Here is a 15924-nt window from a genome sequence, read left to right as displayed (position 1 = left end):
GCGTAGTACATTCTTCTATGTAGGCTGGTAAATAGTAGCAAATACTACGGAGAAAAGCAAATGCTTTTTAAGTGTAATGAAATCTTCAAAAATGTAGTACGTACTTGAAGCATTAGCATTTACTACATTTTATGCCACCATGGGCACTTTACTTTATAGCTAAACTCGTACCTATTTACGGTTATCGGAACAAACTCTTATAAAATAATATTTTTATTTGAACTTTAATGACTTGAAATACTTTGAGTTTCCATAAATAATATATAAACAATAAATAACTTTTTATTAATTGTACGCCTTAAATCAATTATTATTTATCAACTACAGTATCAATACTATTAATTTAATAAACAACTCTTTGATTGATTTTATTATCATCGTAAAAGCGTTAAAAAGCAGAAGCAGAATGAACTGCTATATCAAAATAGCGGGTCGGACACATCTCTACTTGTCACTGTCTTGAGTCTTGTCATAACATTATATTCGAATGAGTGCATTGTATGACAAAGATAGCGAATGTTCGATTTCCACGGACATGGTGTCCATTTTTTTCGAATCCTGAAAAAACTAATAAATATTTTTAAAAAATTTAAACACAAAATGAAAGACTAAATTATTATCGAGGGCCGAAAGTCCCTTAGAATATATAAGAGGTTTCTTTCGAATGAGATATTTGAAATTAACAATCACACTACATTTTCTCTTAGTTTTTCACCCCTGTAACTTATTAAAATAAACATTATAGAAGTTCTCAGGGACTTTCGGCCCTCGCTAATAACGTAATCTTTCATTCTGCGTTTAAATTTTTCGAAAATACTTATTAGTTTTCTCAGGATTCGAAAAAAATGAATCCCCATTTGAATAGCATTGCAGCCGAAAATACGTATTGATCCTCTTAACAATAAAAGAATTAATTTTTAGCAACGCAAATAATCACCACCGGTATAATTTGACTTGTCGAAAAATGCTCTAAGCGGAATTTCTATTTTATTTTTTAATCAAAAGTTATTCGGGTTGAAAATTTTTCGATTTTATTTTTCGAAAGTTCAACCGCGTTTATCTCGAAAACTATGCATCCTACGAAAAAATTTGTAAGGACATTTTAGAATGCTTAGAATGACCCAAACAATACAAAAAATGTTTAGTTTTGCGTAAATTCGCTTTTTTGTAATTTTGCAAGTTTTTTTGTTTATAACAATCTTATCTACATCCAGACCAACTTTTACCCAAAAAATTCGTGTTCTACGGGTCAAAATACATAAAAAAACTTTTGCATGTCCATCTAAATAAAGGAGGCCGTTGTACTCTCCCTGGCGACAGTACTACTCTCCATAAGGAGTGTTGTGGAGTCTTTTCTTTTACAAAATGAATCCGTGTGTTTTTCGTCAATTTTGCTTCTTGCTTTATACTTTCTTTATCATGTTAAAATTACCGTAGAGGTTAGACATTAAAGTAGATTATACATTAATAGAAAAGAAAATATCTCCAAATTTCGTTTTTGCAGGAATCTCATATAGCGTTGACGCACAAGAATTGCTAGTAGAACCATGCCTTCAAGATGACCAAAGATTATTAGAAGCCCTTGCACCAGATCCTATCCTGGAATCGGATCTTCTCACTTTAGATGACAGAACGTTGAAGTCGGAGCTAAACGATGACATAGATATGTGCCCTAGTGAAATGGCGGATATAAATGCTGAAGCCGTAAATAATTACATTAATAATTTATCTGAATCTGAACTCGGCAAAACTAGTGTAATAAATTCGTTCAAAATGACAACCCGACCGAAAAATCTGGATCCGGAAGAGCAATTGTGTGAGTATTTTATTCTTAGTAGTTTTACTGATGTCCAGTTGCACCAACAAATATGCGATTGATTTTTTTATTCGGATTGCCCGTTTATTTTAAAATATGTTGCACCAACCATCACTCAATTGGAACCGACAGTTTTTGAACTGTCAAAAGTAACCATCGACTGTTTTTAACTTCACTTTTACACTATTTATATTGTAATGTTCAGCTTTAGATTTTATTTAAAAGTGTCGTCATAGATTGTAATTTAAAAAAATGGATTTATCGTCATCGTCGTCGTCGGGTTTATCTTCTGACGATTTGGAAGATATAATGCGTATGATACCAAATATAAGATCTGTAAAAGATCGCAATGATTTGTATTCGCTCCGTGCATGACTGACCGACACCTAGTGTAGTCGACTGACATTTTTGGCGTTCACAATTTAACGTTAAACATATGATACACATATGACATGCCGGACGTTAATATGTAATATTTATTTACCATTTTTGATAAAAAATTTTTGTACAAACAATAAGTTCGAGTGTCAAATAAACGTCAAATTAAAAAGCGGATATTTGGAAGTTCTGTGAAGAAAATATCAATTTTAAGGGTTTTTCTTCACTTTTTCGTTATAGTTTAGTTGTCGGTGTTAACATTAATTAAGTGTGCATCGAAATCAATTAGGCAGTGTGTATTATTAGTACCAGATTTTAACATTTGCTGGGTCTATTCAACTATTAATTTTGTGTGTGTAACACACAAAAGAATCTACAAGACTTGCATACGACCGATCATGACATAAGGGATAGAAGTGCGCGAACACACCAACAAAACGAAACAGATGCTAAGAGTTGCCGAAATGAAAATCCTAAGAACAATAGTGTGGAAAACAAGAAGAGACAGAGTGAGAAATACAGACATTAGAGAGCAATGCAAAATTCAAGATATTGTAAAATGGGGAAGGCAGCGCAATAGGATGTCGTTCAACCATGTAAGACGAATGGATGAGAATAGACTCACAAAAATTGCCCTAGAAAACAACCCGCCCTGTTCAAGACCCCCCGGAAGACCACCTAAAAGATGGAGGGACAGTTGTCAATCTACCTCCCAGGAAATTAACCAGAGGCAGCTTCAGAATTAAACAGATCGAAAGATCTCCAATAATTAAAAGAAGAAGAAGTGTAACACAAAATGAAAATAGATGACGATAGGAATATACCATCAGATCGGGGAAGGAAAGAAAGTCAGTATGAAAATATAAATAATAAAAATCAAAACGGCAATAATAAGGTAAACGAAATATCTAATGAAAAAAATTATTATTAAAATCGTTATTCGCCAAAATTGCCATATTTCGCCGCTACGGACGCTGTCATAGTTTCGTGTCATTCCCAACATGGTCACGCACGGAGCGAATAATAAATGTGTTCTTAACTTAGTTCTTAAAGTATCATAGTATTCTCTGTGTGCAAGTACTTGGAGGGGAAATGGTCATATTGACATATTTCATACCTACTGTCATTGAAGAAAATGAGATTTCGCAAATGCTGTGTTAGAAATTGTAAAAATATAACAAAAAATTGTCAATTTAAGTTTTATTCATTTCCAACTTCTAAGCACAAATTAATACAAAGAGAAAAGTGGATTTCCATCATAATAAAGCTGAAGTAAGTAACATAATTAGTTATTTACTACATACAATGTTTACCGTGTTTACCTTTTAATAACATAACCCCAATCTTACTTTTTCTTCTTATTCTTTTTTGGGCTATAGCCTTGACAGTTATCCAGTAACCAGGACTAATATAATTGGCCAACATCATTAAAAGTGGTATAAACGGTGCTGAGCTATAGGCTCTTCCGAACTTGCACGGTCCCAATAACTAATTTAGAAAAATGGATTATTTATCGTCGTCTTAAGAGTTCATCTTCTGACGATTTTGAAGATAAAATGCATTATAATTTGTATTTGTATAGTAGTGTAATAGAGTATAATGACGCAGATTTTAAAGCAAGGTATTACCATTATTTATCTGCATGACTAGAAATGCATTTTTAATTATTTTTAGATATCAACTAAATAAAATAGTGCTGGTTGAATAATTGGCAATTCAATTTCACAGCATAACCTTACAAAACTTACTTTGACAATCTTCTTTGACAGACCAAACTCTGATTCGAATGGAATAATCTGTACTAATACGATGTTGCCACTTATACAGGATGTAAAAAAAATACAGGTCATAAATTTAATCACATATTCTGGGACCAAAAATAGTTTGATTGAACCTAACTTACCTTAGTACAAATGTGCATATAAAAAAAGTTACAACCCTTAGAAGTTACAAAATGAAAATCGATTTTTTCCAATATATCGAAAACTATTAGATATTTTTTATTGAAAATGGACATGTGGTATTCTTATGGCAGTAGCATCTTAAGAAAAAATTATAGTGAAATTTATACACCCCATAAAAATTTTATGGGGGTTTTATTCCTTTAAACCCCCCCAAACTTTTGGGTACGTTCCAATTAAATTATTATTGTAGTACCATTAGTTAAACACAATGTTTTTAAAACTTTTTGGCTCTTAGTACTTTTTCGAAAAGTCAGTTTTTATCAAAAATATTTGTCAAGTCCACCATATATTTGTATATGGTTAAGTACGATTATGGAGACTTGGTAATAATATGAAAAATTTATGTATGATTTACATTTTTAGGTATATTTTTAACCATATTAAAAAAGAAGCCACATCTCGATAAAAGTTGCCTTCTCGAAACAATACAAAGAGGCAAAAAAGTTTTAAAAACACTGTGTCTAACTAATGGCACCGCAGTAATATTTTAATTGGAACGTACACAAACATTTGGGGGGTTTAAAAGAACAAAACCCCCATAAAATTTGTATGTTAACATATTAAAAAATAAGCCTCAACTCGATAAAAACTGCCTTATCGAAAAAATACTAAGAGGCAAAAAAGTTTTAAGAATATTGAATTTAACTAATGGTACCACAATAATAATTTAATTGAGACGTACTACACAAAAGTTTGGGGGGGTTTAAGGGAACAAAACCCCCATAAAATTTTTATGAGGTGCACAAATTTCACTATAATTTTTCTTTAAGATGTTCCTGCCATAAGAATGCCACATGTCCATTTTCAATAAAAAATCTCTAATAGTTTTCGATACATTCGAAAAAATCGATTTTCATTTTGTAACTTCAAAGGGCTGTAACTTTTTTTATGTGCATATTTGTACTAAGGTAAGTTAGGTTCATTCGAACTATTTTTGGTCCCAGAATATGTGATTTAATTTATGACCTGTATTTTTGTTATACCCTGTATATTGTCGGTTTGTAACACTATATATCACCTGGACTGAGAACTCATCTATACGCTATGAGCTCGTAGGTAGAGGGGATAATTAAAAATTTGGCATAAATGTAAAGTGATTAATTTAAAACATTGAAATTAAAAACATTAATAGCAAATAAATGATATTAGTTGGTCAAAGCTGTGGTGTATATTTTTACCTTAAATATACTTACGTTTTAAATACTGAATTTAAGTTTTTTTAATACTTCGTAATATGTAATTATAAATTAATCTAAGCGCCATCTACACGATAATAATTGTGAAAGTATCCGAAGTAAGAAATTAATATTTCATTAATAGAACTTTAAAATGATTAGCAAAATCTTTAAAAAATCTATTACAAATTAATTACTTTTTTGCGTTGTAAATATTAAGCGATAACAATTAAATAATAAATTTCAAAATTACCGGTGAAAGTTGCATTAGTAATCCGCTAGGAACGACACCATCGAAGCTCAGAGCGTATACCATATGCATAATCGGGTGTCCGCAAGATCTATCAACTGGTGTTTACTAATATGATCTGTACATTGATCTCACCTAACCATATACATTTCAAAAATAATTTACTTCAAGACTTTTCAATCTTCTGCGACCTCAAATGAGACCATTAAAAGGTATTTTACTGATATATTAAGTAAATAACTCCCAAAAATTTAAAATAATATTTGATTTTCACGTAAACAATGACAAAACACAACACAAACACGACCAATGACGCATATACAAACAAAACGGTCTTCGTTCGTGTCAAGTTCGTAGTGGGATTTCTCCTACTTCGTATCAAAACAATAAACAAAATTACCTCGGCGAGGTAATCATGTTGTTCCCACGTTTTACAACAGTTGCTGAGTCTATGTTCTATTAGACGTCATTGGTTTGTAAACCAAGAGTTTTTTAGAATGACGCAACTCGTTTGAAAAATAATCATTGATCATTGATTTAAATCGTCGAATTGACGGTTAGCGAATCAGTTGTTTACAGTCTGTTGGTGCAACTGGGCATGTATAATGTATATGATTACATTAATGTATAATGTATATGATGGTTCTTTTTACGAACTTCTTCAGTCTTTTTTACGTCTTTTATTTCAAATATGTGAGGAAGAAAGTTAATTTACTTCCCAAATAAAAACGGCGTCAATGTTTTGCTGTGTGACTGCTGTTTTGGGTGGAGCTGGCCTGGCTTCGTTGCTGAGACTGGAGCGACCACGTTTAAATTCGCAATATAATACCAGTGGAAAATAGTTGACTGGTGTGATGCTTACCATACCATACCAGATATTACATATATGTAATTACATAATATATTAAAATAAAAATTGAATACTTAATTAATTTATAGTCACAATAACTGTATTAGTAGTAAAGTAATAACCACAAGCTAATTTTTTTATTTTTTTGTTGTAGTGTCGAGTGTGTTCAGTATTACAGATAAACCTATCTTGACGAGAGCTAGGGCTTCGCTTCCAGAATCTTATTTGACCTTAACTAAAGTCGATAAGGGTAAGCACACTCTGTCTGTTGGATCTTTGCACGATAATCACATAATTATTTAATACTTTCTTCTATTATGTGTCTATATAGTATAGTATAGTTGATCCAAAAGATGGCATAACCCAGACATCCAAAGTGAAAGTTATCCTTCAACACCAAATTGTTCTATGTGGTCCACACAATGTCCAGAAAAAAGTCACACCATTTTGAGCGTCGGGTTTGGGGGGGGAGAGGGGGGAGAAATCGGTAAATTCGTAGTTTTTTAAGTTTTTCGCCAATATTTCTAAAACTATGCGGTTTAGCATGAACAACCCTCTATACAAAAGTATTCTACATTAAATCGGAAATAAAAAAGGCCCTATGCATAATCTTTCTAAAATGAATGGTTCCAAAGTTACGGAGGTAGTATAGTATAACTGGTCCAAAAAACGGCCTAACCCAAACATCCAAAGTAAAAGTTTTCCTCCAACACCAAAATATTTTATATGGTCCACATATTGTTTAGTAAAAAGTTAGACCATTTTGAGCGTCCGGTTTGGGAGGGAGATGGGAGAGAAGACGGTAAATTAGTAGTTTTTTTTACGTTTTTCGTCAATATTTCTAAAACTATGCTTTAGCGTAAGGAATATTCTATAGAAGAATGTTCTACATAAAATTTAAAACAAAAAAGGTTCTATACATAATTGTTATAAAATCAATGGTTCCAGAGTTACGGAGGGTGAAAAGTCGAGGTTTTCGATACTTTTTATATTTTTTGGGCAATATTTATGATATAACTATACCAAAAACCCAGACATCCAAAGTGAAAGTTATCCTCCAACACCAAATTGTTCTATATGGTCCACATAATGTTCAGAAAAAAATCACACCATTTTGAGCGTCGGGTTTGGGGGGTGAGGGGGGGGGAGAAATCGGTAAATATAAAAAGTATCGAAAACCTCCACTTTTCACCCTCCGTAACTCTGGAGCCGTTGATTTTATAGCAATTATGTATAGAACCTTTTTTGTTTCAAATTTTATGTAGAACATTTTTCTATAGAACATTCCTTACGCTGAAGCATAGTTTTAGAAATATTGACGAAAAACTTAAAAAAAACTACTAATTTACCGATTTTTCCCCCATCTCCCCCCCAAACCGGACGCTTAAAATGGTGTAACTTTTTACTGAACAATATGTGGACCATATAGAACAATTTGGTGTTAAAGAAAACTTTTACTTTGGATGTCTGGGTTAGGCCTTTTTTTGGACCAATTATACTATACTACCTCCGTAACTTTGGAACCGTTCATTTTAGAAAGGTTATGCATAGGGCCTTTTTTATTTGAAATTTAATGTAGAACAATTTTGTGTAGAGGATTGTTCATGCTAAACCGCTTAGTTTTAGAAATATTGACGAAAAACGTAAAAAACTACGAATTTGCAGATTTCTCCCCCCTCTCCCCCCCAAACCCGACGCTCAAAATGGTGTGACTTTTTTCTGAACATTATGTGGACCATATAGAACAATTTGGTGTTGGAGGATAACTTTCACTTTGGATGTCTGGGTTTGGGTCTAACTATACCATACTAATAGGGCATTCCAACATGCTGTCAAAATTAAATCAATATGGCAGCTGGGAGGCAAACATAAATGTCATATTATCAGTTCTTAATAGGTTTTAGATCATTTTAGTTGCGTTTCTTTGTAATTTTGTTTTGTACAAGGACTAATACATTTTCACTAGAAGAATTAATTTAAAAAGATAATATGCCTCACTTCTGTTGTGTTTTGAAGTGTGGAATGCGAAGTAATCCTGATAAAGTTCAGTTTTATCGGTTACCATCAGTGCTAAATTTTAAGCATAAAATAACTAAATAAGTTATCATCTGAGGGACAAAAACATAAAGCAACTAAATAAGTTATTATCTGAGAGACAAAAACAAACTAAATAACTATGTCGATGTTACTTACGCTTGGAAAACTGTCTAAACCGTAGGCGTAGGTTAACTCAGACCCTTTGAGGGAAAGTGGCCCTATATTATTTATTTTACCAATCTTTTGCTTGTACCTACTAGCAACAATTGTATCGTTTACCAACAACTTTATATGCGCTCATGTTTATTTACTAACTGCTTAAAACTAAATGAAGTCGTTCAAGTACGTCTACAACTAAAAACTACACAAAATCTAAAACAAAATATTCGGAAAATACAATTAAAAAACTGTTAACGGTAAAAAACTTAAGAAACATGTGGTACAAATAATATAAATAAACACAATATTTGACAGTTTGCCTCTCAGCGTTTTCATAAACGTCAAAGTCTTGGAATACTCTATTCTATTCACAGAACCTAAAACCAGGAAATGGTTTGAGGTTATCTGAATTCGTGTGGTTTCCCCGCAGAAAAATTCGAATTTTGTATCCTTAGCCCGTTCACACTTGTGTGTCGGATCCGTATTTTAATCGAAGGTTCCAGTGGCAGAGCATTTTATATGGAGCTATTCACATTTATCGGACACCGATTTTTTGTTGGCGACCACAATAAATGTCGGCTGTTTTGCGAGCCCTCGTCGCGAGGAAAAAAATTGTGTCGGATCTCGCTCGCCTATGAATACGAATAGCGCAGTTCGCATTTGTCGGGGGTCGGGGCTAGTGATGCCACATAAAGTCAACAGAGAATTTTTTGATATTTTGAAAAATAAATGATAAGATTTCGCTAGAGTTTAATTCTGAAGTGAATGGGGATTGTTAAATAATAATAAATAATTATACAATATATAATTTTAAATACATACGTCATATTGTCAGATATTATAGCCTTCTGTTTTCTGATGTGAATATGGTAGTCGACAGTTTGTCATTATATTTAAATTGAATTAGAACACGTATCAAAAATCACTGAAGAACTGCCTATGTAAAAAGAGGAAAGATGTTATTGAATTGAAACTTCGTAACCTAATTTGTTCCCATAAATCAGATTGTCAGATTTTTATTACAGGAGAGAATTATTTTAGTGTCAGCACCAGCATCAAATATAAAATTTTAGGAAATTACTTACGTACCTACACACTTTTATATGCATGCTATTATGTATGTTTAGTCTAGTTTTTAAATATTGTTTATAGTGTAAATTTCAATGAATGTACCTAAAGTTATCAACATCCATCGGAAGACATATATGTAGTATGAACAGTATGAAGTACCATATCTGAGAACATTAAATATAATGGGTAAACCTAGTTTTTTTGAGTCTCGTATCAACATTGTTTCGAGAAGGTAGTGTTTTGGTGCGATCAAGCGATTAGGCTAATTATTTTATAATTGATATCATTTTTAGTAGTTTCTTTGTTTATTTTGTAGAAATTCACAAATAAGGTAAGGTAACTTATTATTATTTAATATGAGCAACGATTCGGGCGGTCCAGAAGGACCGCCCGCTTTGGAATCTAAACAAACAACGGATATGGAAACAACAGTTGAAAGGACGTATGATTTGAGTAATAAATTTTCTGCTAGAGATGTAGGGCCTTATTGTGTTTTTTTGGAGAGTACAAATAAAAACATAGGCAAGCTTTTTCTTGATATAAAACCGGTCGGTTTAAAACGTGTCAAAGTTATTTTTAAAACCTTTAATATTGCAAATTCGCTAATTAATCATAAAATTATTACTTCTAATGAACTAATTGCATATATTCCTAAATTTTTCAACCATAAAAAAGGCATAATTAGAGAGGTTGATAGCTTTTTTACGGAAGATTTTATTTTAAAGGCGATATAATCTAATAGTCCAGTCACAGAGGTTAAACGTTTAACACGGAAAGTAGTTGATAATAATACAAATAAAATCGAATATGTAAAGAGACAGCTTGTTGTTTTAACTTTTGCAGGTAATAAAATCCCTGATTGTGTCAAAATTAACATGGTAAATTTTCCTGTCGAGCCGTATATACACCCAGTAGTTCAGTGTCTTCAGTGCTTGCGCTTTGGCCACGTTCAGTCGCAGTGCAGGGGCAAACCGCGTTGTAAACAATGTTCGAAAGATCATTCAAAAGATTTAAGTTGTGATACAGATGAGGTATTCTGTGTTCACTGTCAAAACAGTGGGCATCCTTCTATTTCTAGAGAGTGTCCTGCGTATAAAAAGCAGTTTGAGATTAAAAAAATAATGGCCTTCGAAAATATATCTTTCAAAGAAGCTGAATTTATCTATCTTAATCCTTCGTACGCTAAAAGAGCTACCAACAATAGATTCGCCATATTTAATAACTTAGAAAATTTCCCTGAACTTCCCACTTCTACAAACAATGAATCCAGTTATTTATTATCTAATCCTAAAACTAATCGAACCAGTTCATATGCACAAGATTCCACACAGAGTAAGAAACGACGAAAATACAGTTCTCCTCCAGTTTCTCCAACTTTGACTCCTACCATTTTGCCGGTGCCAAAGCAAAGAATAGATCGTCCTCACACTTCAATTCTACCAAACCCTTACCGTGACGAATTTATGACATTCAAAGAGAAAATAATTAGCCAAATATCTACTTTCGTCATAGACACAATAAAAAATCCAAAATCGGTAAATGATAATAATATTATTAGTTTTATTAATTCAATATTTGATAAAGTGAGCAATAGTGAAGATGTAATATTAGAAAATAGCAATTATAATATAACCCAAAATGACAGAACAAATCAATAAAAACATAGTTCGAATCCTACAATGGAATTGTAGATCTCTTTTGTCGAATCAAGCGAGTTTATTACATTTTTTAAATACGACGTACTGTGATATCTTAGTCTTATCAGAAATATGGCTAAAACCGGGTTACGATTTCCGTCTAAAAGGCTATAACTCTATACAAAAATTGAGGAATGATGGTTATGGAGGTGTTGGCATTTACATCACTAAACAATTTAACTTTACAAAAATACCTATTAATTACAACTTTAATTCTCGTATAGAAGTATGCGCAGTTCATATTCCTAAATTAGAAGTAAATATTGTATCAATTTATAAACCGCCAGACCTAAAAGTAAGCAAAGAGGATTGGTCTAATCTGTTTGAACAATTTGCTGTCTCTACCATTTTCTGTGGTGATTTCAATGCTCACCACAGCTCATGGGATCCAATTCTAGATGATAAGAATGGGAAAATTTTAGTAGAAGCCATGGACAATTTTGATTTAGTAACTCTAAATGATGGTACGCCTACTCGAATGTCTCCTAACGGTCGTAAATCTGCAGTAGACTTAACAATCATATATCCTCATCTAGCTGATAAAATATCATGGGAAGTAACATTGGATACTCTGGGTTCAGATCATTTCCCAATTACTATTGAAATTCAGACAAATTATTCGTCAACTCTAATTAATCTCACGACTAAGTGGAATGATTTACGGGCAAATTGGCAACTCTTTCAGAATAATATAGAAGCAAATGCTGAAGCCTCACTAAATAATTTTAAAAACAATACGGAAAAAATAGCATTCCTTTTTAATTCAATTGCATCGGCAGCTTCCGGTTCCATGCCAGAAAAAAAACCATTTACACCACGTACCAATCTGCCTTATTGGTGGGATGAGGAATGTAAAAATATGATATCGAAGCGCAAAGAATATTTACAAAATACAAAAAACTGTCCAATTTTGAAAATTACATAGCTTATCAAAATATAGCTGCTAAAACTAAACAACTCTTTACACAAAAACGCAAGAATAGTTTCATTTCATACGTAAATCAACTGAATAAAAGTACACCAATTAAAAAAATATGGGATGTGGTTAGATCTATTAGCAATAAATCCTTTTCCAAAAAAAAACGCTCCCTCTGTCTGAAGACTTAATAAGTAAAATATTAGATAATTTAGCTCCGGCATCTGTTTCTAATTTTCTTTCGGAAAATAAAGATAAAAAACCTTTATATTATGAAAAGTCTGATTACATGTCAAAATCTTTTAATATTTCTGAGCTTGATTTAGCACTTAAAACTTCTCGCAGTACGGCTCCCGGATTAGATGGTTTCACTTACAAAATTTTATGTAGTCTTCCACAGGTAGCAAAGCTATACTTACTAAATATATTTAATGATTGGTGGATGAAGCAAGACTATTCAGATCAAATTAAAGATATTATCATATGTCTCATTCCTAAACCACAAAAAGACTTAAGTTTACCCTCATCTTACCGTCCAATTTCTTTAATGTCATGCTTTACAAAAACGTTTGAATGATTGATCAAACTTAGGTTAGAACATTTTGTTGAAAGTAACGCTTTATTACCGAGTGCGCAATATGGATTTCGGAGGGGTCATGGAACTATAGACGCTGTAACAAATTTAGTGACGGATATTCAAATTTGTTTTTCAAAAAATGAATACTTGCTCTGCTTATTTATTGATTTAAAAGGAGCATATGATGTGGTAGATTTGAATATTTTGTTGAAGAAAATGATTCAAATGGGTATTAATGCCAAAGTATCAACCAATATCTTGTATATGTTCAAGGATAGAAAAATATATGTTCGAGACCACAATAACATATTACATGGACCACGCGTTATATACAATGGTCTGCCTCAAGGATCTATTTTAAGTCCTTTACTTTTTAATATATATACAGCTGATTTGCATGATCTGTTGGATGACAATATTAAAATAATACAGTACGCGGACGATATTTGTCTATATGTCACCCATAAGACGTATGATCTCTGTTTGCAAAAAATGAACCATGCTGTGAGTTGTTTAAAGAGGTGGCTTTCCTATTCTGGTTTTAGTATATCGTCTGATAAATCGGTCCAACTGTGCTTTACTAGGCACAGATTACGGACACAAGATTTTATTACTATCGATGATTATACTATACCTTCAGTTACTAGTTATAAGTATTTAGGCATTGTTCTGGATAGTAAATTGCTATGGACCAATCACCTTAGCTATATTAAGCAAAGATGTGAGAAAGGTCTAAATTTACTCAAAGTTATATGCAGAAAAAGTTGGGGAGCTCACCCTAATACGTCTCTCATGTTCTATAGAGCTTACATAAGATCGATTGTGGATTATGGGTGTACACTATACGGATCAGCTTCTACCAGTAACTTAAACATTTTGGATCGCATCCAAGCTAAAGCACTTAAGTTATGCTTGGGCGCGATGTTGTCATCACCAAATCATGCAATTCTTGCTGAAGCACAAGAACCTCCTTTATATCTTCGTAGACAGTATTTAGCTGCAAAACATATGGTTAAATATAGGTCATGTAATATGTATTTGTCTAATAAACTTAACTTGGTTAATATTGAAAATCTCACCAATCGTTACTGGTCAAAAAAACGTTCCCCTCCTTTGGCTGATGCTTGTATTGATACCTACCCCTATGAAAAGTGGATTCATAACCACAGTAAATACCCACTTTACAAATGCAAATATGACACCTTAATTGTTAAACCAAGGGTCATATTCCCTGAGTATTCAAATCTATCATCCTTAAATAATGTGATCTTGAAATCCATTTTGGGAGCACAGGATAATGAAGTTGCAGTATACACAGACCGATCAAAGACTAGGGACAGCTCGGGTTTTGCCTTTTATGTACCATCCACTGGTCATACACAGCTGCATCGTGTGGCGGACTTTACTTCTATTTTTACAGCCGAGGCATTAGCAATTAAAAGAGCGCTGCAATGGTGCTTACAAAATCAGGTTCAGAAAATTGCTATTTTGACAGATTCTCAGTCAGTACTATTGGCATTACTTTCTCACCCAACAAAACATTATAAGAACATTATAATATATGACATAAGGAAAATTATTCAATATCTGGGAAAGCTTGACAGAAAAGTTCGTTTCATTTGGGTGAAAGGACACGCTGGTATTATTGGCAATGAGCATGTAGATATAGCAGCTAAGGACGCGTGTCATTTAGAAAATATTATCTATGAAACAGACGCAAACGATCTTTTTTGCGATTTTCAGAAATAAAATCAGAAGCGATTGGGAATCATTATATACAAGTATTAGTGAAAAATCGCAAAGTCACTATTATAGGATACATAGAGATTTGCCAAAGAACATTCCTCATCTCACCTTCCCTGTATCCAGACGATATTCTTCAATCATTACTAGGTTGAAATTACATCATGGTCGTTTCCCGGCACACTTACACAAAATAAATATAATAGATTCGCCTTTATGTTCTTGCAATAATATGTCGATAGGTGACTTAAACCATATATTTTTTGACTGCACTAAATATACACTTGAAACATTGGAACTAATGACGGAATTAAATAATATAAAATTTCCTCTTCCAGTAAATATTTCAGCACTCCTTGCTTCATTTGATAAAAGAGTCTATGACATATTAGTTCATTTTGTGATTAGGACGAAAGTAGACATTTGATCTTTCTTACATTACTTATAGTCTGTGGCAAATAGACTTTGTCTGATGCCAAACACACACACACACACACACACACACACACACACACACACACACACACACACACACACACACACACACACACACACACACACACACACACACACACACACACACACACACACACACACACACACACACACACACACACACACACACACACACACACACACACACACACACACACACACACACACACACACACACACACACACACACACACACACACACACACACACACACACACACACACACACACACACACACACACACACACACACACACACACACACACACACACACACACACACACACACACACACACACACACACACACACACACACACACACACACACACACACACACACACACACACACACACACACACACACACACACACACACACACACACACACACACACACACACACACACACACACACACACACACACACACACACACACACACACACACACACACACACACACACACACACACACACACACACACACACACACACACACACACACACACACACACACACACACACACACACACACACACACACACACACACACACACACACACACACACACACACACACACACACACACACACACACACACACACACACACACACACACACACACACACACACACACACACACACACACACACACACACACACACACACACACACACACACACACACACACACACACACACACACACACACACACACACACACACACACACACACACACACACACACACACACACACACACACACACACACACACACACACACACACACACACACACAC

The 15924-nt window shown here is 33.6% G+C and overlaps 1 protein-coding gene across 1 annotated transcript in view; it reads left to right on the top strand.

Annotated features, from left to right (window-relative positions):
* LOC114329487 (PR domain zinc finger protein 10) overlaps positions 1-15924 on the top strand; it is a 75690-nt gene that overhangs the window by 27419 nt on the left and 32347 nt on the right. Inside the window, exons 4-5 of the mRNA XM_028278612.2 lie at positions 1505-1816; positions 6588-6683. Coding sequence (XP_028134413.1) covers positions 1505-1816; positions 6588-6683 — 408 coding nt within the window. The remainder of the gene's footprint in view (positions 1-1504; positions 1817-6587; positions 6684-15924) is intronic.

This window comes from Diabrotica virgifera, chromosome 2, assembly GCF_917563875.1.
Source record: "Diabrotica virgifera virgifera chromosome 2, PGI_DIABVI_V3a".
Taxonomy (NCBI): domain Eukaryota; kingdom Metazoa; phylum Arthropoda; class Insecta; order Coleoptera; family Chrysomelidae; genus Diabrotica; species Diabrotica virgifera.
The sequence above is the reverse complement of the archived record's forward strand: the minus strand, read 5'-3'. Positions and strand labels throughout refer to the sequence as shown.